We start from the raw sequence: 24,289 nt of genomic DNA, 5'->3' as shown, positions 1-24,289 counted from the left end.
TATCGTCTCTGCCTCTCTCATTCTTTTACTTTGGTTTCACAAATATTTTCACATTTTTTTAAAGGCTCAATCATTTTAATTGCAAAGATAGGTTCTGTACAGCACAAATTTCTCCGTTGAGCATGATACCAAGGTAGGTGAATATGAACTATCTTTGCGTAGGAGCAGTTGGGTAACTTGGTCTAAAAGTACAGTAATTTGAACAACAGCAAAACACTGGGATTTCAGGTTCTTTCTTTCTCTTTTTCTTTCTTTTTTTAAACAAATCCAGTTCCTAATCTGACAAATATCTGAAACTTGTTCAACTTGAAAGAAGGCAAAAATGATTTCAGGATTTTCAAAAATGTTCAGCTCACTACTGGATTTGAACCAGCCTGAATATATATAGACTATTATTGTGAAAGCAGAATTACGTTTACCACGAAACTAAATGGTTCGCATGCCCAGTAATGATTTTTTGAAATGTTTAGCTATAAAACTTTTATGTGGTTGTCTCTTGATACCTAGAGAAAGAGAAGGGGGAAATAATTATGTTTGGCAATGTTGAGACATTAATTTCATTTTACCTAAAAAGCAGATTTAAAAAAAAAATAGTTACGTAGGAATTATTATGGAGTTTGGAGAACGTTCACTGCATTGCATTATAGTTCTGTATTACCTAAATGTCACTTCTACTAAATCTGATTTCTGATATGGGGCCTCTCCTGAGTCAATCTGGAAAATGTGTTTTTTGGTTGCTCTAAGTGAATGAGTTTATTCTAGCAGATAGAGACAATATGATTTTAATCAACAGTGATGAAAGGCTTTGGGAAACCATTACAATGTGGAGTTAATAACATCTTTCTATTAAAAGCAATAATGTTGTAAACATTTCAACATCCAAAAAGATGGTCACTGAACATATTCATGCTTTTTGATTGTTTTCAAAGATGCTTTATTACGTAACTCTTATCCTTGTCACATAGTTCTTGATTTTGGTTCCCTTCATAGCCAAAAGGAAAAATAGACTTAAATTGAAATGTTTTTAAAAGATAACTATTTGGCATTGGTTATAGGTATTTATAATCTTGCAAGATACAATGACTCAATAATAACACCTGAAGGATATTTGCCAGCCCCACCCCCACAAAAAATACTGGGGTGGGGGGTGCTCTCCTCATATCCTCCAGCTGTAGGTTTTCTAATTAAAAAGGCTGAACTGTTTCCTGCTCAAAACACTTCAAAAGAGCTTTCTCTTTTTCTCCACTTGACATGTAGTTTGCAGCATTTCTTCTCTTACCTGTCCATTCTTATTTATGGAGGGCTGCCCCGAAGGAAATGAAGAGATCATTTTATTTTATTAAATTGAAGGATATTTAATATTCATATTTTAAAAAAACCAACAACCCCCCCCCCAGTAGCTGAATTAGCACTTCAATAATCATTTTATTTTATTAAATTGAAGGATATTTAATATTTATATTTTAAAAAAACCAACAACCCCCTCCCAGTAGCTGAATTAGCACTTCAATAATTTTGAGAGGAATAATGCACATGGCATAATTTTTAAAACATAAATATATATAATCTAACTTTTAAAAAGAATATTTCTTTATTGTCATTTTTTAAAATGGCTATTTTTCACTTGTGAAGCACTCTAAATGTGATGTGTTAAAATCCCAATTTAAAAAAAAAAATGCCGAGTTTAACATACGTGTTCTGAGTTAAAAACTATTGCAAAAGTCTGCCTGTGAGTTCAATGTCTTAGACAAGGATTATTCACCTTGTAAAAATCTAATGGATCTTAGTTCTAAACATAAACAGTCAACAGAATCTTTTATGGGTTTAAAATAGGAATTCAACAAATAGCAAACACTGACAAATCGCTCTTTCTAAAAGCCCAATCTAAAGTCAGTGTCCACAAAGCTTACTTTTCCAAATGTTTGCCAATAGAGTTATTTCAACACCACTCTGAAATATGCCTGTGTGTTCTTTCCCTTGGGGAAAAGTATGAACACATATCGTTTTGCTCTTTGCAAAGAAGGGTCCTCAATTGTCCAGGATCTGCCACGGGTTAGGAACGAAGTGAGATTAGATGATTTGGGGGCCAATGCATCCATCAGTTTCCTTCAGAGCAGTCAAGAATTGGGAGGGTCGGCAGCCCTGCTGCAACTGGAGGGTCTGTCCAAAAAACGGCCGTTTTGGAGACAGGGGGAGACCGAGAGAGGCCGACTGCGCCCCACTCCCAGCCCGCCCGGCCCCGGCGCCTGCGCCGCCGCTCACCTCGGTGTCATTGTTGAGGTTCCAGAGGTCCAAGCGCCCCATCCCGTCCACGCAGGCAAAGAGCGCGGGATGCACGGGGGACCACATGACATCGTACACATAGTCTGCATTGTCTTCAAAGGAGTAGAGCGGCTTGTTGTGCTGTAAAGCAGAGAGACCGTGAAGACTTTGTGGCGCTGCCGCTGCCTCGGGCTGTCTAGCGAGCCTAATTAAAAACTTTGCACATTCACCAAGTGTCATAAAACTTCCCGAGATGAAAGTCCTCGAGAAGGTGAGCCGCAGCTTTAATGTGAATACAACTGTCCAGTAGCATAAATAAATACCGGGATGGGGGTGGGGGAGGGGTGCTCTTAAGGGGCTGGGGGCTGAGACGGACTAGGGGAGGCGGTTTCAAACACAGTCGTCCGAGACATTCCAGACAGGTGGACGGGACTGCCCATTAACTCGGCATCTTCGACGGGCTACGCTCCACGAGTCGCTGGGAGCCGGAACCCAATCGTGGCCCTTCTGCCGGCATCACACCCGCGGGGATGCTCTACAAACCCTAGCGGTCCCGGCGGCCCCGGCGGGCCCCGAACCCTTTGCATGAAAGGCAACTCCTGCCACCTCGTGGTCATTGTCTGTAGCTGCAACTCTGCTTCTAGTCCAACTCTAGACCAAATTTACACTTTAATGGTTCCTTTGTGGTGGGGAATGGGAATACAAATTTTAAAGGGATTTGTAGCTCTTCTGGGAGGTGAAAAATCTCACGGTTCTAAGATCCTACCTAGTGCCAGTTCATCCAACTCAGGTGGGCTAGCGTGGCTTAATGTACCATCCCTGAACCTTCGTAGAAGACGAACCATATTTTCTAGATCACCGGTATTTCCAAGAGCCCAGAAATTGTTTTTTGGGGGAAATGCATTAGTACATCCCCATTGCATACAAATGCTTCCACTCCAGAGGGATACAATAAATTAAAATGGCACTCTTAGTTTCCAATGAATATTGTCACATCAAAATAGCACAGAAGTCAGAGGCAAGTTTTAAAGTACACCAGAAATAAAACGTAATTGGACTTCATGAATTATTCATTCCATCTGGCTTGTCTTATTCTAATTTCTGCATAATGGCTTTACTAATCCCCGATCAATTAATGTAAAATGAAATTTAAATGATAATGAAAGCCCTAGAGATAAAAGAAATTAAGTATTCTTATACCCTCTGACAGAAATCTAAACAATGGGAGTTTTTTTTTTTTTTTTTCCCAGTGTCTTCTTCATCCAGTCAGCTGTCTATACTCTCTTCATGGGTTTGACTGAATGGCTATACAGGCCAGAGTAATAAGACTAAAATAAAATAACATACAATATGAACAATCTTCATGGAATGTTCGAAGAATGTATCTGTAGGGAATCAGCTCCAAATATTATACTCAACTCCCAAAGTGTACTGTTAGTGAATGTAAAACACACAAAATAAAGGTGCTAAAATCAAAGTGAGAAAGATCAGAGAGAAGACAATAAAACTTCCATAACCTAAACCTAATGCAAAAACCTGTTAAGGTACTAACTATATAAGTGATTTCTCTTTCTATGAATTATATTACTTTGGCATTGCTTGATATGAACACGATTGTAGTACTATTAAAGCAATACAGAATATTTTAGACAGTCCACTGTGTGTGTGTCCATGTATTGTAGTGTGTGCCTACAATTATTTTTATTTCAAAAAGTATAAAGTGGAGTAATTTCTTTTTTAAATATATGACAATGAGATCGCAAAAAGAGTGACAAGGACATCAGCCTTATAGTTTTGTATTTTAATATTCTATAACTGTTTTATGCCAAAATATTTGTTACATACTATGTTTGTACTGTGATTTGGAACTAAAATTATTTGCCTATTTGTTAGTTATGTAGCTTCTTTCTTCCTTTCATTGTTTGGACTAGGTGGCTCAAATTACTTTCTCCAGAAAATCTGAATATCCGATGATACCTTAATGTAGCATGATTGTATCATTTTTTTTTTATTAATATAGGAAAAAAATGCAGTGTGGTGTAGCTGGTGCTTCACTGACCACCTGTGGTATTAAATTCTAACTCTTAGTAGATTATTCTTGCCCTCGATTCTTGATTTTATAGCAAGCCAATCACTATTTGTTTAAGAACATGAGTAGCACATTTTTCTTAAAGTCGAAGAATGGAAAAGACTTAAACATGCTTTAAAAAGTTGATTCTAGGTATCCTGTCTCAATAAGCCAGCTAGTAGCATAATTGATTATGTAGCGATCTAGTCATAGGTAACACACATACAGACATACAATAAACACATCATACATCTACAGTCCTTGTTTTGATCAATTAGAAGACCATTCAGCTTTAGTCATTTTCTAAGGAGCTGATATTATTTGATATGTTCATTTTCTTAATAAATTATCTGTTAATATCTAGTGCTGTTTCTTCTTTCTTGCTTTTCTTCTTTCTTTTTCTTTTTTTCCTTTTACTAGCTGCTTCTCTGAGAAACTTAGTTGAAATGGTAGTAGATCTTGGGGACCTCACTTTTTAAACATCTGGAAATAACTGCTATTGTTCATGTTACCAAAACCAATTTCCTCACGTTTAATAGTATTATATTGAAATGCTATTATTATTCTCTAGGTTTTCTTCAACTTCCTTATCACTTCTCACCCCAAAGATTGAATCTTCTGATATAAAAGTCACTGTGCAAGTAATTCTAGGCTATAGTATGTGCATGTCTATGGGAAGGGAGAAGGGCTTATATTTTCAGAGACATTGTTTTAACCTTTATAAATTCATAGGCTGATACAGTCTCGGTCTAGATTGAATCCATTATCAAGATTCCAAGTGGACTGACATCTACGAACCACTGCTTTCCAAACAGAGTATGGCATATGCTATAGGCATAGGCTAATGCCACTCTTACCATAGTAAGTAGTGATATTTTGAATATTAATTGTACTTCTTTCAATAAAGGAATTTTTTATTCTATTTTATTTGGAGCACAAAGGGTAATCTGAAAATCCAATTAAAATTTTGTCTCAAAGCTGTAACTTGCTTTTGCATTATCACAGATTTTTAGAATATTACAAGTTTTGAAAAGGTGAAGAATGTGGGCATAAATTTAACCAATGATTTTGAGAAAGATCCTGTAATATCATTTGTATATATTAAAGCTACAGAAGCTTGGTGATTTTAAATATTTACTCTGCAAAATACTCAAGGCCATTTAGTAAACTAAATATTGTTCCACAGCATGTTACTGTAGAAAGTGTTTTCAAAACAATCAAATTTCATTAGAGAAAAACCCCTTCACCTGTGTGTTTCCTAAGGCTATGTTTAGTATCAATTAACTGTTAAAAAAAAGAAAAAAAGAAAAACTGCACTGTTATGCAACCTACTGCACGTGTGACACATGCCAATGAAATAAAGCCACAACACCCTGTGTTTTAGACAAGTTTCCAGGTCTGTGCCAAAAATGCTAAAATATCCAGACACAGATCAGCTCGATTGTAGTGCCCTGACTCTCAAACAGAACAGAGAATCAGGCTACCATTCACTTCCCAGACAGACGCAAAGGGCAGGGAAGGGTAAATTGTTGGGTGTTTGCTGAGTGCCTGACTCTGTACACACATTGTCTAATTTAATCTGCATAAAATCTCTCTAAGGTAGCTGGTGTTTACAGAAGAGAAAATTATAGTTCAAGAAAGTTAGTAACTTTCCCAAGGCTGTGAAGGTTGTAAGTGGTGGAATTGGATTTGGCTCTCAGGTTTTTCTAGCCGTTAAGCACATCCTCTATTTGCTGTGATCCTCTATAAAACATAGCAATGGCCTTCAGTCTTCATAAAAAGAAACAAACAAACAAACTAGATCTTTCCTCTTTGCTGTCCCATTCAATACACTCAATATTTACTAAACACACACTGTGCAACTTATAGAAAGAGTTAAAAGATCACAATCAGAATGTTTATTTCATTTCCTGAATCAGTTATTAATAATCCTGAAGATGTCACCCATGTAAGTCCATGCATCTTTAGTGTCTTCTGACAGTAATAGATAACTTTTTCTCCCCAAAACTAGGAAATAAGATGGGAATGGCCCTTTAACCAGCAGAGATTAACAGCAGGCCATGCATTACATAGTAGAATAAAATGATGCTAGAAGGCAAAGATGGGTCAAGTTCACTAAATGTCTCTACATTTTGGGGGACAAGAATGAAATTATCTGAAAGATGGGGGTAACGCAGGGAGCATGGAGCAGCGAGGCAATAGGAGGAAGTGGGAAAACTACAGACCTTTGGAAGCTTAACTCACCATCCCTGAGTCTTAGCTTTTCATTTGTAAGACGGAAGGCTGCAGCAACTGATCGCGAAGGTTCCTACTGGCTTTGTGATTCTATGACCCTGTTCTGTGGTGAGAACTGAATAGAATCAAGTGTGTAAAGGTTTTTTTGTTTTACATAGAGTTACTCAAAGCTAAGTATTATAATTAAATCCATCTTCCTTGATGTTCTGTGGAATTGTTATCACAGTGATTTTCTTTTTCTTTTACTTTGTATTTCATCAAACTATACATATAAAAATGTACCAAAGTGGTTTTTATTTTATTTTATTATTTATTTTCACCAGGGTGCTTTTAGTAAAATTTTTAAAATCATGTAAGTAATAGACCTCTTATTTGACCAAGTGGAGAAGGAATAAAGAACATTAAATTTACATAAGAGAGACTTGTAGTGAACTCTGTTCAAAAATGAAAGTTTATAACATCCATCAACATTTTATAATAAAGACTGTATCTCTAGTTTTGAGCTTTGATTTTATAAGTATACTTCTGACAATGAGTAGAGCTGCATATTTTTCCAATCAGTTAAGTATAAAATGATTTCATGAGAGATGAGTTTCTATTTCTGATGTCAGAAATGGACTAAAGTCACATCTAGAGAATATAATATTTGTTTTATTTTCCTCTATATTATTTGTCTTGCTCTCATCAGGCACCTCTAAGTATGCCAATAGGCTTCAGTATTTTGAAGGCTAGTGAATAGGAAGATTTGTGTGAGAATATCCCCTAACACCTCCAAACACTGTGGTTCTTTAGGCTGCATTTGCCTCTAAATGATTAGCTTACAAAGCAGCCTTAGTAGAAATGTTTACCCAAACGTCAGAAATTTCTTTTGGAGTGGAAGGGAAGTTGTAAAGGGGGTAATACATGGGTAGGTGGGGTGGGGGCAGCCAACTAATAGTAGAATTTCTGTAATTTTACTCCAAAATAAAAGGAAAACAAGTGGAATCTTACCTTGAAGACTATATCCTATAGAGGAAAAAAACAATAACCAAAATACAAAACAATGAGTAATAAGAAAATATCCTTCAAAAACTGTCATGTGGGTTCCTGTGAAGTAATTAGAATAAATAGCCATCCAGTTCTTCCAGGAAACATTAAAATGTGAGACCACACTATCACTTTTAAAAAACCATCAAAGTACCCCAAAACTTCAGGCTCACACAAAAATGGATGTCTCTACTATTAAAAAAAAAGTGCTTAAACAAACAAACAACCCAAGACTCACCAACTAAACCAAACCAAACCAAAAAAACCAACCCTCTTGACTCAAAAGAGTTGTGAATTTGGTACTATCATTGGAAAACATTATTTGCAACTTAATTGGGGATCTTCTAATGCACAAAGTATCCTGTATTTATCTTCATTTCTGTGGCTAATAGTAAAATAGTATCTCTGATACCTAAATGATGATATCTTTACCTGTTTCTACCATAGTCAGAAATTCAAAATTAGACATAAATTCTTTGAGTAAGCTATGCTGTATAGAATATGTGTAGTGAGTCTGTTTGTCATTTGCGTGCATTAGCACAAAATATATCAAGACATTAATTTGAATTAATTAATTTAAAATAATTAGAAAGATATTTGTAGAAGTGCAGGAATTTAGCATTTGCCTCTCTAGAAACGTAGAAGTTTTGTTAAATAAGTACTCAAGCCACATGAAAGGTGTTCTTTGTTGCACGACCTTCCTCTACTGCTGATTTGCATGGAAGAATCCTCCTAATCCACGAGGCGCCACCAATAAAGAAGATAATTATCCATATAAAAGAATGTATACATATTCACAGGTTTTGACTAGTATTTGAGTGTTTAAAGCCATGGGGGAAAAGAAACTACAAGCTTTGCCTAATTCATGAAAGGAGTATTTCCCGGCATTGGCATGATTTTTATGAATATTAGCTCCACCTAAAGGTTCTTCTTTAAAACGGGCATTTTAGTAGCACAACTCTATACCGAATCATTGTGAAAATGCCCAGCAAGCAGGGGTATGCTCCTGAATTGCCACTTGCATTCATCTCAGCTGCTGGTGCTCCTTTGGTATATTCTGCTTTGTGACTTATTTGAATTGAGGCGGGGCAGAGAGGGTCACTGTAAAGTCAGTTGTTTGCTAGATTGACTCTCTGAAAGACCACATGGCTGTAGAAGGCAGCTAGCAAGTCCAAAAGAGCCCCTTTGGTGGCCACTCCCCAGTTCTATTTCTACTATGGCTGAATGGTTTCATGTCTAACATGGTATTAGTCAGAGAAAGAAGCATTCAATATCTAGGGAATGGTCAGGTTGATTAGAGACTGGACATTAAGTAAGTATTAAGGACCAGGAGGTGTCGAGGGGTGACAATGGGCTGGACTTAGAAGCAGTAGGAAGTATGGTTGTATTCATGCCTTGAAGACTTGAAAAGTTAGAAAGATGAGCAAGTCAAGTGGTATTTGCAGGCTCAAACAGTTTTGTTTATTTGTTATTTATTTAATGTTAAATTGCACAACTGCATTTTATTAGTGGGTAAGTTAAGTGGCAGAACATGTCCATGCCGGTCCTTAAACTGTCAACTTCCACTCTAGCATCTGGCACACCAAATAAATTTATAAACATATACATACACATATATATATAATTCTTAAAAAAGATTTTAAAAATATCAAATTATAAGCCTAGATCCATGGATTACTCCTTGATTCGTTCTTATTTTTAAATCGCCAGGTTAACACGGGCCAGTTCCCAGAGCTAATCTGACACCAGGGTCTCTCTACATTTAGTAAATGCAACATTTAGACAAATTTCATTTCTTTTCAAAGAGTCACACATCCAAATACCCAGGTTTGTCCCATCAAATGGGTTTAAGATCTGGTAGTATAATTATTAAAGTAATGAAATTTTCACTTCTACTTCTTGTATCCACAACTGATGATATGTATGAAGGGCACATTTTCAAAGGGTCAAGGCAAGTTTTTTGTAGGTCTGCACTCCTGTGTCTCCTGGTATTAAATGTAATGTATCTTTTATATTATATCTAAAATTATATAGCTGATAACTTGTATTTATTTTAATGGTGGAGAGAACAGGCATGGAGAATCCCACATAGCAGCAGGTCAAACTATTCTCTTCAGAATTAGAGTATATTTGCTATGCTTTCTGCTTTAAAACACATTCGTTTACCTTATTTTGTTTAGCCTAAGCCAAATTGAAATTAATTTCTATTCAAAAAGCAAACACAAGTTCAATGTGAGGCACGGTGAATCAGGACATTGCAAATGACCATAGGAAAATAATCAAGATTAAATTACGAGTTTTCAGACAATTAACAAGGTTAGAAATTTGCACGAGGCTGGCCAAAATGTACTCACACTTGTTTGGTCCAAAAACAGCTACTTTGGGGGAGAGAGATGAGTTTTACTTCATCTTCCAACATCAGACAGAAAATGCAGGTTAGGCCAGGAGGTGGGAGTGGACATATTTTTGAATCTCATAATTATGTAGATAATTGTGTCTGTTATTTTTTAGTCTCGTTCTCTCTTCAAACATGATTGCTTAAAAGGAGAAAGTTGGGGAAGGGAAGCCATACAGCGTATCATTGAAATGAAAAGGCAAATGTTTCCGCTCTTTTTAAAAAAGCAAAAGAAAAGATTCACTGAGCCCTCATTTCTTGCACAACGGTAAAGCCCAGTCAGCTGGGTGAATTTTACGTCTCAAAGCTGTTTGTACTTATGTGGATTATTCAGACATGCCTGTATAAATATTTTACAGCTATAGGTATGTGTCAGTGGGCGAACGTTTGGTGGGGTTTGGGGTTGGGGAGGGGGTAAAAGGACAGGAAGTAGGAACACAGGCTAAGTCTGGCTGTGACTTGACGATTACATTCTTGTGGTTTCTTTCAAAGTTATTCTCCCTGGGTGAGCTTAATAAAGGAACCCCTTCCCCCTTCTTCCCTACTCACCTCTCCCCCTCCAAAAAAAAAAGGAAGAAAGAAAAGAATTTCATGACTGGCACAGGTAGTTTTATTGAAAGTCAATTTTAATATTTGCTACCTTATTTTAGGAAGAGCCGGGAAGGGTGAGTGAAAATGAGGATAAGGGAATTAAAAAAAAAAAGTCAGACACCACTTGAATGTTGTGTTTATCAGAAAAGCAGCCAGCAGGGCTTGGGTCGGGGGAAAAAAATGCACTCTGTCATCCAGTAAGTGTTACTAGCAGTAAACTATTGATTTTGTTAATCTTCTCGCCTGTTTTAAACACTATGTTTAGATACTGTAATAGCTAAAACTTCAGCTTTTGTTTTTCTTCTTCTGATATTTTAAACATTTAACAAAATGTAGCAGAAATAGGTATGCTCTGGGCTCTTTTCTAGAATTATTTCCCCATCTCAGTTTAAAAGAGTTATGTTTCATCTCAGTTTAAAATAACCTAACCTAGTTTAACAAAGTAGGTTATTTCACTTAGGGTATCCAAAAGTATTAATCTATCAACAGTGAGTTATTAAGGACCCACCATATGCTTTCTACTTTGGGCAATCAATAGAAATGCAAGTTCTGACTCTGTTCTCAAAACTCACAATCCAGGTAGAAAATACAAATTATGAAATAATAAGAGAAGAATATTGTTTCCCTGGGGGTCTATTTTCTCACTTTGTTCCAAAAGGATTTGTGATGTCTTACAAGTTAAATATACTGCAAAATGAATAAACACACAACAGAGGCAGGTAGAAAAGACAGCTATTACCAGGATCTTGAGATAAGCTGATTATTACAATCTGGTACTGAAAAAGCTCTAAATTTCCCGATAACTAAGACAAAAGAGAAAACACACCATATCACAAGGAGGTAAGTAGGTTTCACCATCTGAAGAAAAAAAGAATATAAGTTCCTCCTCAAAGACACATTCTTGGGAAAAATTCAAGGAGGAATTTACCATGTCTGTGGATCCCTGGGAATGAGATTGGTTTTCTGTCTTGTTTATACCAAAGAAAAAGAACAAGTATGTAGCCAGGTGCTAAATTCTGTGGTACAGATGTTAGGTGCCAGAGGAATTTGGAGATTTGGGGGGTGGCATGTTGGTGGTTACCATGGTCTGATGTGGTCAAGGAAGGTATTATCTAGAACAGGTGATGGGACTCGCCTTGAAAGACGCATAGACTTTGATAGATGGTAAGGAAGCCAGTCAAAGAGAGGAAAGGAAAACAGGCAAGGACTTGGCTGTGTCAAACAGCATGGAATTCCCAGAGCAATGTAAAGGTAAGAAGTGGGGCAGCCTGGCTGACTCTGAAGATTTGTCTTCTGGAAGGAAATAATTTTGGTTTGGGCTAAGGTGGAGACTGAGGACATGTTATGAATGGTCTTAAGCATAGAGTTAAGACTTTTTCATGCAATAAATAAGCTACTAATTTATTAAACAAGTATTGACAGATGTGCTGAACGTTGTGCTGTGCACTAAATGGATTCAGAGACGTCTCCATTCCTGTGAACATTTCCAGCTTTTGTAGTGCAGATGACTGAGTGATGAATACCATGAATTTAATAGAAAATAGAAAGAGGAGCAGAGCAGGAGAGGAAGATCTGGTACATGTGAGTCTCTGGAGACTACACTCCGGTTAAGCTGGCAGTGAAAATGGAGGTCCGGAATTGAAAGAGAGGGCAGGTGTGAAGTCCACGCCAAGTAATCTTCCACAAGAGGTGCTGAGGGAGAGGAGAGAGTAGGGAGGAAGGAGGCCTGTATTAGAAAATTTGAAAGACTGGACCAAGAGAGTGAAGGAGAAAGAACCAGTGGAGAGGTCAAAGGTAAACCAAGAGAACGACCCAGCTGGAGAGAGCTGCAAGAATGCGTGGTAGACAGTATAAGATGAGTACTGAAAGAAGCCACTGCATTTGGTGATCAGGGACTCACAGATGGCCTTGGAGAGAGAAGTGTCAAAAAACTATTAGGGTTGGTTGAGGAGTGGTTGGGAAATGTGGCTGTGGTCAGTGTGAATACACGCTGGCTCTTTAAGTGGTTTGGCAAGCTCATCTAAATTTTAGGACATGTCCATGACACTTAAAGCCGTCCCATCCAATCGTCAACCAGCATCTCTAAGAGGATTTTAATATCACTAATGTCCAGGGCCACTTTCTTTTTTTTCTCAAGACCATCTACTTGCTATTCAGATGTAACATCCTTGACATTTTGGACCATTTTGATGTGAATTTATATTCAAACACTTGGCATTAAGCTCGGCCAGTAGGAAGCAGACAAGACACAGTGAAAATGGGGGATGAAGCAGGTAGCATATGGGTCCAGTCCCATTTTTGCTCGACACTGGTGAACAGAGCCTTTGATTCTCTGGACTTGTAATTCTTTCTTAGTCTCCCCAGGGCTAAACTTCTGTTTCCCTGAAGGATTTTTGATTTGGCATCTTCCTTGGGCTATCTCTTGTTCGTCTAGCATGCTACTTTGGTTCAGAATGTTTCCCCTCACTCTGCTACCTTAAATCTAATCTAATGAAAGTCACAGTGTTGCCCAGGCATGGCAAAAACTTCAGCAGGCTTGTAGACCATGGGCAAGGAACCAGGAGTAGGGGAGTGTTCTTGAGGAGAAAAGTGATATTAAAAAAAAAAAAAAAAAAACAGTAATAAAAAATACGTTACCAGTGACTTGGATGGTAGGAAATCTATTCAGGAATTTCCTGTGTACAATAGGAACAAGGTATTGGGAATTAAATGTCTGATGAATTTTATCTATCTCATTAAGAACAAATAAAACTTATCCTTGGATTTAAAGCATCAGTACGTACCTGAGATACTTTATAACACATAAGATGCAATTGTCTGTTTGTGTGTGTGTGTGACAGACACACACACAAACACACACACACAGATTAATATACCACACAGCAACTAAATGTCCTGCACCAATGAGTAAGTGTATTCTGAACATACTAATAATGAAGAAATGAGTCTTTAGATTCAGCATCAATAAAGTCACTTCTCACATCAACCACATTGCATCAACAGTTCCTGCTACTTTCCCTCAACATCCATGGGTCCCTTCAGGTTCCACTGCCCATGGAGTCAGCTTTGAGTGGATGGGAGCCCTTGAGGCACTAGGAGTGGGGTGTGTATGTGAAAGAACCTCACGGGAAACTTGCTATTGTTAACTTTTTTTGTCCATAACCAAGGGTCAACTGTGATCAGGAAATATTCTTAGCCATTGTTATGAGCTGAATCATGTTGACAATTACAATTCATATGTTGAAGTTCTAACCACCAGGACCTCACAATGTAACTGTATTTAAATATAGGGTCCTTATAGAGGTATTTAAGGTTAAAATGAGGTCATATGAGTAGGCCCTGATCCAATATGTCTAGTATCCTTATAAGAAGTGAAAATTAGGACATAGACATGTATAGAGTGAAGATTATGTGAAGACACAAGATGACCATCTGCAAGCCAAAGAGGCCTCAGAAGAAATGAATTATCCTTGCCAACACCTTGACTTTGTACTACTAGCCTCCAGAACTGTAAGAAAATAAATTTCTGTTACTTAAAAAACCACCCAGTCTGTGGTCCTTTGTTATGGCAGCCCTAGCAAACTAATACAGCTCTCAAATGAAAAGAAAAGGAGGGCTCTTTTCTTCTTGGCCTCTAATACACAGCCGCATGGGCACAATTACTCTACAATTCTGCATTTATGAAATTGCCTTCAAGAGTGCAAGGCAGAATGCTATGTCTGAGCAGCTACTTCTCTCCCTCTGAGCATGTCTCTTTGCAGTCAATGATGGCAGCTCTACCTTGTGCTTTACTGTGCCTTCCATTAAAAGGGGACTGCAGTGAATATAAAGGTTTGCCCCTCTCTGGAGCCAGAAGAGCCTCTTTAATTTTCAACGCAGCTTTAAATCATACCTATAGTTCTGTAATGTTGTTGAGACAACTGGGACAGTGAGGATGGAGAGCGGAATCTACGTGGACTTCAAAGCCATCTTGGTACCAATGGGTCGAACCATTACGGAGACCCAACTAAAATTGAACCAGAAATTACAAATGTGTTCAATTCAGTCACTTTTGCCTGAAAACTGAGCTATTTTTCCCTGAAACAGAGGTCTTTTGCATTTGAGATTAGAGTTTATTTTGGTTTAATTTTGTCACCTTCCACATGCTCAGTCTTGACTTCCCCTTTTTTTAGAAAAGGTAGAAGAGGGTGCCATGGGGGATGGATGAGAGGGCAGGAAAAGGCAAGGCAAGCAGGCAGGGTAGATGGAGCATGACATGGGTCCTAAAGCTGAACTCTCTCATTAGAGGCTACGGTTGACCTTTCGACTCACCAGGAAGGCCCCTGCCAAGCTCTCCTTATCAGCCTTAAAGGCTAATTACTGCTGAATGGGCTCCCAAGGTTGGAAAAATTTCAAAGAATTTTTGAATACATCTCTATAGTTCTTTTCTCTTAACAATAGAATCTATCAAACAGCCGGGGGAAGGCTCTGTTTAAAAGCGCCGACAGGAGATCAGAAGAATGTCTGATTGCCAAAGTGACTAATTTATTTTTACACAGTATTAATGATGCTAAAATAACCAATATCTATAGCCTGGTTTTGACAGTTTATTACAAGGGTTCCCATTGTTTAAAAAAGAAGAAAAAGGGGGGAGAAAAAGGAAGTATGAAAGAAATAGAGTGTTTTATTTTGCTACATTTCCATTTGTTAACAAAACTCCCCTTAAGCAAAACCAGAGGTCATTAGCAAACAAGCAAAACATGCCTGTCTCCAGAAGAATACAATTCTCTTCATCATTTAAAATACAGCTCTGCTGAAAACCCAAATCATGACAAATCCTTAACATGAAAAATTCAGTGCAGACTTGAAACCACCTGACTTTACTTTGGGTTTGTGCTCCTTAAAATTACCTAGAAAATACCATAATCTTCTCTTCGCGAGGCTGGATGTGGGCCAGGGCCTCGGCTCCAGAGGCAAAGGGCAAACTAAAAATCATGTCTGAACAGACAGCTCCACCCTCTCTCCCAAGTCCACTTGGCCCTGTGACAAAAAGTGAGGTCTAAAGCACATTCATCCAGGGCCTGGGTTTTTGGCCAAAACTCAAGACTCTTATAGGACAAACAAAATGAAATCCAAAATGTTATCGCCCTCACTTTAAGAAGCCAAACGGGCTTAAATGATTGCCCTTTACATGGTGAGTGGTTCACATCTGCAATATAATAAGGAATCAATAGAACTGGATTAAAACGTAGCTTTTTGTTTAAGAGAAAGATCCTTAGCTGAGAGTTTAAATTTCAAAGTGATTTTTGATAACAACTTAAAGTGTGTGCATGTGAGAGAGAGAGAGAGAGAGAGAGAGAGAATTTCTATACTGAATTGAAGACTTCAAGACTGAAAAGCGAACTCTAGAGAGGATGGAAGGGTACAGGGAGCCCACTGTGGGGGGCCTGCCTGCCTGGCATAGGTGCCCCCAAACTGTGGGTAAGTCTCTCAATGACCTTCACTCTCCTTCATCAAAAGCTTCAGTTCTTCGGGACTCACTCTCCCCAATGCCCACCCACTCTGACACCCCCACTCTCTCTCACGCTTTAAATGGGTGAGAGCCAGGAGAGACTGTCAAATAATTTTTACCTCCTGCCGAGCTAGTGACAGGCTCAGTACAAATAGCTACATTGAGAAAGTACCTCCATGCCACAGCTCCCACGGCCAGCACTCTAACAAGACAGTCCGGGGGTGTGAACACCGACATCTGATCCCACTGGGACAGATCAGTACTGAAACGCAGGGCCGGGCGTTCCGAAAGTGGTTTCCCCATCGTCTCTTAATCAAAACCTTCTGCTCCAGCCACCGGGCTGCATTCACAGTCCCCTCTGCACACTGAATCCCTTCTGGCCTTTCAGCCTTTGTTCACGCTGCCTTCCACCCTTAGAGGATGATGCACTGCTCTCTCTCCCCGCAAACTCTCCAATCCTGCCATCCCGATCAAGTCCTGACTAATCTCTCAGTCCCCCTGGAACATCTACCCACACAAGGGCATCTACTTCCTCCGGGCCACAGCTATTGTTTTCTGACTTCTTTCTAGGTGCTTTGGGGCTGCCTTGGAATCTTGTTAGGCAGTTATGTTTAAATATACTCTTACTTCATTCTCGAAGTTGGTTTAGTTTTCCATGTAGAGCAAAGTTGTGTGTGTGTGTGTGTGTGTGTGTGTGTGTGTGTGTTGTAAATGTAGATTTTTAGAATAATTTTATGTTCACAGCAAAACTGAGAGGAAGGTACCGAGTTTTCCCATCCACTTCCTGCCCGCCCTGCACCCCCCCTTCCCCCCCCACACAGCCTCCTTGTTATCAACACTTCTCACAGAGGGGTACATTTGTTACAACCATGAACCTACATCAACACATCCTCAGTATCACTTAAAGTTCAGAGTTCACCTAAGGGTTCCCTCTCGGTGTTGTACATTCTATAGACTGGGGCAAATGTACAATGACAGCTATCCACCAAAGCAGCAGGTACAGTGTAGTTCTGCTGTCTCAAAAATCCTGTCTGAACATCTGAACAAGGTTTTACAAACAATCGTGGAGGGCTGTGGTTTTAATTCTTGAAGGGAGGGGAGACTTTAGGAGCTCTGTAGGAGAAGTATTATTTTATATTTTCCTTTAGGTAAGAGTCAAAAAAATTATGTATACATGGCTCTGGATCATTTTGATGCTGCCACCTATAACTGTATGTTGGAGTCTGGGCCTGGATGAATGTTCTCACTACAGTGATGGCAGACTGGGGAGCGGCGGGGCGGTGGGGGCGGGGGACCCACCAAGAAATCGTGAATAGGAAATGATCCATTTGTGCCAGGTGATGATCATTCCTGCAGTCATCACACAGCACAGAGTTGCCACTGAAGTCAGCCCGATAGTCACACTATGAACACTTTAATTTCAGTGAAAGATTACTTGTCATGTTAAGCTAATGTGGTTCATTGAAATGGTATATCGGGGGTGGGTGGGAGGGGAGTAAATTTAATTTGGAATTTTTGGAGAGCTATAAAATTATTTAAACTTTAGCTCATTTATATTTAAAACCCTCAGTGGCTTCCCATTACCCTGTAGGATAGAATCCAAGCTTCTTCTTAGGCCAACAAGGCCATGCATTACTTAACCTCTGATTACCTTTCAACCTCATCTGCTATTCTAATTTTGCAGCAAAATGGAGACCTTTGTCCTGTTCCTCACACAAGCCAAGCTAAGCTCCCATCTGTTTCACAAACTTAACTTGTTCCCTTCACCTATAATACCTCTGTTCCCTTCCCCTTCACAGAGAAAACTTCTTTTCATTATCCATGTCTACCGAGCTGTCGCCTCCTCAGAGAGGACAGCGAGTCACCTACCTAAAATACTCTCCCTAACGTCCTCTCACCCTCTACCCTTAACCCTGCTTCATTTGCTTTTTAACACCTACCGCTATCTGAAACTCTTTATGTGCAATTGGTCCTTGTTATTTGTGGATTCCATGTTTTCACATTTGCCTACTCTCTCAAATTTCCTTATAACCCCAAAAGCAGTATTTCAAAGTCATTCACATACAAGTGCAAAGTGGGGAAAAATTTGAGTCACGTGACATGTACATTCCCAGCTGAGGATGAACAAGAAGATGCTCTGGTTCCTAGTTTCGGCTCTCATACTGTAAACAAATGTCCTTTTTGTGGTTTACTGGGTGCCATGTTTTTTTCATTTTTGTGGTTTTCTTGTCACTGTTAAAGTGGCCCCCAAGCAGAGTTTTAAAGTGCCGTCTATAGTTCCTAAGAGTAAGAAGGCTGTGATGTGCCTTATTGAGAAAATATATGTTAGATAAGCTACCTTCAGGCATGAGCAACTGGCTGCCATTCAATGTTAATGAAGTAACCATAGATATTAAATAAAGAGTCTTTAAACAGAAGCACACACAAAACAAGATCATGTACTGATTGGTTGATGAAAATGTGGTGACCAGAGGCTCTCAGGAAATGAATCCTGTATTTTTCCTAGAGGCAATGGTACGGTATTTGCCAGTTCACCGTGGCAACTTTATAGAACACAACAGCCATGAATAATGAGAACCAATTACATTTTTTTTTCTCATTTTTTCCTTCCCAACCAAAATGGGTGTGCCTATGGAGTCAGGCATTTCGTCTACTTTTGTTACTATTATATTCCCAGTGCTAGGACTACAGCAATGTATTAAATGAATAAGTACAGTGAGTATGTACCTTGCTCTCTGTCTATATATATTTAAATTATATTATAACAAAATCATTTAATGTTGGAGGTTGATAAGAATTTGTTTCCTTTAAAGAAGTTCCATTTTTTACTCAAGTTTGAGTAAAGAGACGTGTACTATGCATCCCATTCGTAGCTGGGACCATGTCTCATTTCTATTCTTTTCAAAGACTTTGACGTGAGGTTAAAAACACATTAAATTCTTAAATGTGTGCTTAATGGATGAAAAATTGATCAAATGTATTCTTTTGATTAGAAGGATGGTGAAGACAATATTTGCCTTTAAATATGAGCAGATCTTAATTAAATTTGCACTGTTATCAAGAGAATAAGAAGAAAAGCCACAAACTGTGGGAAAATATTTGCAAAAGACACATTTGATAAAGGTCTGTTATCCAAAATATACAAAGAACTCTTAAAGCTGAACAATAAAAAAGACAACTTGATTAAAAACTGGGTCAAAGACTTTAACTTACCTAAGAAGATACTCACCAAAGAAGACACGCAGATAGAAAATAAGCATATAAAGAGTTGTTCCACATCATATGTCATCAAGGAGATACAAATTAAAACGACAATGAGATACCACTATACACCTATTAGAATGGCCAAAAATCCAGACCACTGACAACACCAAATGCTGGCCAGGATGTGGAGCAACAGGAACTCTCATTCATTGCTGGTGGGAATGCGAAATGATTTTGGAAGACAGTCTGGTGGGTTCTTACAAAACTAAGCATACTCTTACCATGCGATTCAGCAATCATATTCATTAGTTTTTACCCACAGGAACTGAAAACTTATGCCCACACAAAACCTGCATACAGACATGTATAGCAGCTTTATTCATAATTGCCAAAACTTGAAAGCAACCAAGATGTCCTTCAGTAGGTGAATGAATAAATAAACTGTAACACATCCAGACAATGGGATATTATTCAGTGGTAAGAAACGAGCTATCAAGCCATGAAAAAAAAAAAAATGAAGGAATCTAAAATGCATATTACTAAAGTACTTATTCATTACTAAAGTGAAAGAAACCAATATGAAAAGGCTACATACTGTAGGATTCCAACTATATGACATTCTGGAAAAGGCAAAACCATGGAGACAATAAAAAGATCAGTGGTTGCCAAAATTTTGGAGGGTAGGGGTGAATAAGCAGAGCACAGAAGATTTTTTGGGCAGAGAAAATATTTTGCGTGGTACTATAAGAGTAGATATATGTCATTATACATTTGTCTAAGCCTATAGAATGTCAACACTATTGGTAAACCTTAATGTAAACTGTGGACTTGAGCGATCGTGAAAAACAATTGCTCTTATTATATTATTTCATGTTTTGCAGTGATAATATGTAGGTCAACATGTAAACATTCATGTGTTCATATGTGTATACAATTGATTGAACAGAAGGGGAAAAAATCGATGGAGTAGAGAAAAGGTGATAAATGGAGAATGCAGTTGTCAGAAATATCAATAAAAAAATGAACAGAGGTGTCTTTGTAGATCCATGGGTATTTCAGTCACTGGGTGCCTGAATGAGCATTGAAATAAATTGACAATAAATATAAAACTGCAGAGTTTACCCTATCGTTAATCATTGACTGCTAGTGGCTTAATTTAATTTATATATAATTGGTCAATACATTGACCATTAATTACTCTGACTGAAAGCTGTGGGGAATATAGAATAGATGTGAAACATGGCCACTGACCTGAAGAAGCTCATGGCTCAGTAGAAAGAGGGAAACAGTGAACAAATAAATACAATAAAAGACATTTACATTATATTCAACTGCTGGATATTTTGGTGTTGTTTAAAATTATTACAAAAATAATTTATGACTATAGCGATGTGGTATAGAAACCATATAAAACAGTAGGTTATTCCGTCATCTGAGTCCATTACTAAATGGCCAATAAAAATAGGCAGACAGTTCAAAATATTAAAACCATTGTTTTTTAGCCTAATGATTTCTGACTCAATTATAATCAATGTGAGGTAGAAAAAATATAGGACACTGTGTTTTCTTTTCTGTAAAATTAGGGAATTGAATGGGGGCTCTATCTGCAAAATACTCCTCAGGTATGATTTCTATGACTTAAACCAGATTTTCTCGTTGCCTTTCTTTCTTGTTTCCCACATATGGACTTTGATTTTTTAAAGGACCTAAAGACTTTATAAAAAAAATTAAGTTGGTATATTTATTTAATCGCACTTTCTTGTGCTGCTGGCATCATACTTGTCTTCACGGAAAGCTCCTTCCTGGGCTTTCAGGGTCCTGTCATGCGTCCATCTTCAAATACTGCTTCTGGACACTTAATTCCTCCTGTCAGTCTTTCTCTCTCTTCTTTCTCTCTACCTATATTCAAGTTCTTTAATTATTTCTATCCTTACTGATCTTATTGTTGTTTATTTGTTTGTCATTATTACTAGAAGTGCAAATTAGAAAGACATCATTTAGAACTTGCGGGACTAATGGTTAGACGAGTGTCCAAAAGGGTGGAAAACCATGAAATGTAGGTCGAGGTGTTTGAAATGATTAGGAAAGCAAGCAGAGCCGTGTCAGTCAGAGTTTCCAGAGGTATGTTCCAAGGAACACTGTTCTCTCAGTATGCTTGGGTCAAAATGAGCTCCATATCCACAGAAGTTTGGGGATCTCTGCATGCCATATATCCAGCCCATTTCTGAGGAAAAATTTAAAGGGCCTCTCTGCTAAAGATACTTACTCACTTTATTTAACTTTCTGTATTGTTTTTAAATCATAGAACTCCTTCTCTACCTTAAAAAAAAAAAAAAAAAAAAAGGCTTGTTAAGATTCCACAGACTGTAAACACTGTTATATGTTGTAGCATAAGGAGATGACATGATAAAAGATGTATTTTAGGAAGATTATCTAAGAGAATTATGTAGGAAAAATGAGCATGGGGAGACACCAACCTCACAGAAACTGGTAATGATTTTATCACAAACTTGATAGCCAATACATGGTCATTCTCTGCTCTTAAGGAACTATTTTTTCCAAACAGACTTTTTTAGGAGAGGCCATTCTTAGACCACAGTATGACTGTTCTAATTTATTTCAGATCTAGATTAACACAAAATACTGTAAGATGAAACAAAATAACACGCATGCACACACTTATGGACATAAAGACACACACACTTCATTTTGATGATCTGGTTCATGGATTGCTACTTTAAAGAAGCAGTCTTTAAAAAGATTAGCAAAACTCAACTCGTTTACTGAACTTTCTTAAAGGAAGGTGAATGAGGGGGAAAAAACATCAAACCAATCAGGCTTAAGTTAAGTTCCATAGATGGGTGGGAGCCAAGAGTCTCAAGCAAAACCCTCTGGATTGGTCACTCATTATACCTCTTAATGTAGCTGGGTCTGGCAGTGTGGTAAAGGGGAAATCTGGTTTAAAAATGAACTTTTTAATCATTAAGGGAGGTCCTAAGTGAGAAGGAAACTGACAACTTATAAGAGACTTCTTCTTACTTTTGACTTGGGCTTAGTTCAAGCCAATGAACCAGGGGACAGGAGAGAAAACTATTTCACTCTACCGCCAATTCCACAACATTCCTCTCCGGAACCTTCCACAGAGCTGGTGAACGTCCAGTAGTAAACACTGAGGTCTGTTTCCCCAGAATTTATGGGAGGCCTGTTACTCTACTTTGGAAGGAAAAATGAGAGTTTTCAAAGATTAATTATATTTATTTTTCCTCTATAAAACTCTTATTTATTCTTTACAAAGTACTAGAAGAATGAGAACAATCTCCCAATTTTTATCGTCCCAAGTTGATAAAATAATAATTTGTCTTGATGGTCAAATTCTAATTATTCTATATTGTGTGTAATACTGGAAAACTAACATATATTAGACACAGGATAAAGATGAACAAAGAAATATCCTACTCTGAAAAAAAGGGTGTATAAATGTACACCAAATTGTCAAACAAGAAATTGTGAAAGTAACTGATATAAGAATATACTAAGAAAAAATCTTTACATGTGTTTTCTTAAAAGTTAAGACAAATGAGAGTATCTCCATCTTCTTGCCACATTTAAATCCCCTTTGCGAAGTCAGGACTTGGGTGGGAGCAGGGCAGATGTGAAAAGACTAACGGGGTTTTAGGTAGGAAGTACTAGTGACAATATTGTGGGAACAAAGAAGGGTGAAGAAGGGAATATATATCTGGCTCAAAAATTTAAAGGCAAGTTGATAAAAAGACAAGTCCTATGAAAAATACAATGGAGAAACAAGTAAACATAAAGCTAACAGATAGGTCAGATAAGACAGTTCTGCAACAATCCATTCAAGATGGGGTCACATGACAGTATATTTACAAAAATATACTTAGAATTATGTGACCTCACTGGTACAATGCCAGTCACATGGAAGTATTCAGTTGAATGCAGCTTCTATTATTATTATGATTATTATGATTATAGTCTTTATCGCCATGATTGGGCTTCATCTGAAAATTTAAGTGGAGAGTGAATTAAGAGAAAAGTCTCATAAAGGGTTGCAAAAGTAAACATTCTGGTCAATCAAGATGCGACCATTGAATTTGTTAGAATGTGCGAGTATTCATTAATAATCCAACCAACTATCGTTGAGATAGGCGAGATCTATGGGTTGTATCCAGGGGTTAATGTGGAACGTGAGTATTGCTAGGAATCTGATGAAGCAGTGATCAGACGCAGAACATTATGCTAACACTGTGGTTCACAGTCCTGAAGGGAAGGTGACATGTCTTTAGTGCCCAGTCTCACTCTATATGACATTAAGCAAGAGGTGATGTGGGGCCACTTTATCATATATTAGAGACCTTGTTATTTTCAGAAGAAAGTCCACACTCCATCACATAGCATCACAGATTGCCTTTCACCATCTGGTCCCTTTTTGACTCCAGACCATCCTTTCATTATTCCCGTCCAGTCACTTTGCACCTACTGTTCCAACTCAGTTAAACCACTTAAAATTCAAATAATAATAGCAACAATAAATATATTTAATAATAATAATAATAATAATAAAGTATTGCCAATTAATTCATAGTACTTACTCTGCTTGACACTGTTCTAAGAGTTTACATAAACTCATGTACCCTATGAAATAGGCAATGTTTTAATCCCCATTGTAGAGATGACTAAATGGCAATACAGAGAGGTTAAGTAACTTTCCTAAAGTCACACAGCCAGAGTATCAACTATCTCATGCTTCTGTTTTTTAATATTCTGTTCCTTTTGCTTAAATGCCCTTCCCTTTCTCTCTTTACCTAACTCACTCTTTCATATCTCAGCTTGGATGTCACCTATTTTGAGATTCTTTAGAACATTTCCCTTTCCATACCCACTCTACTGCTTTAGTTCACGCTAGGAATTCCTCTTATAAACTACGATTTAGAGAAGAGTCAAGCCCTCTTCTCTGAAGGGAACCACATCCCACAGGAGACAGTTTCCCAGAGATATT

At 37.9% G+C, this 24,289-nt stretch overlaps 1 protein-coding gene across 5 annotated transcripts in view; it reads right to left on the bottom strand.

Annotated features, from left to right (window-relative positions):
* DYNC1I1 (dynein cytoplasmic 1 intermediate chain 1) overlaps positions 1–24,289 on the bottom strand; it is a 277,262-nt gene that overhangs the window by 19,682 nt on the left and 233,291 nt on the right. For all 5 annotated transcript variants that reach the window (XM_006911921.1, XM_006911920.1, XM_006911922.1 and 2 more), the window contains one exon: positions 2,263–2,403. In XM_006911921.1, coding sequence (XP_006911983.1) covers positions 2,263–2,403 — 141 coding nt within the window. The remainder of the gene's footprint in view (positions 1–2,262; positions 2,404–24,289) is intronic.

Source organism: Pteropus alecto, unplaced genomic scaffold, assembly GCF_000325575.1.
Source record: "Pteropus alecto unplaced genomic scaffold, ASM32557v1 scaffold21, whole genome shotgun sequence".
Taxonomy (NCBI): Eukaryota; Metazoa; Chordata; class Mammalia; order Chiroptera; family Pteropodidae; genus Pteropus; species Pteropus alecto.
Note: the sequence above shows the minus strand (reverse complement) of the source record. Positions and strands in the feature narration are given on the sequence as shown.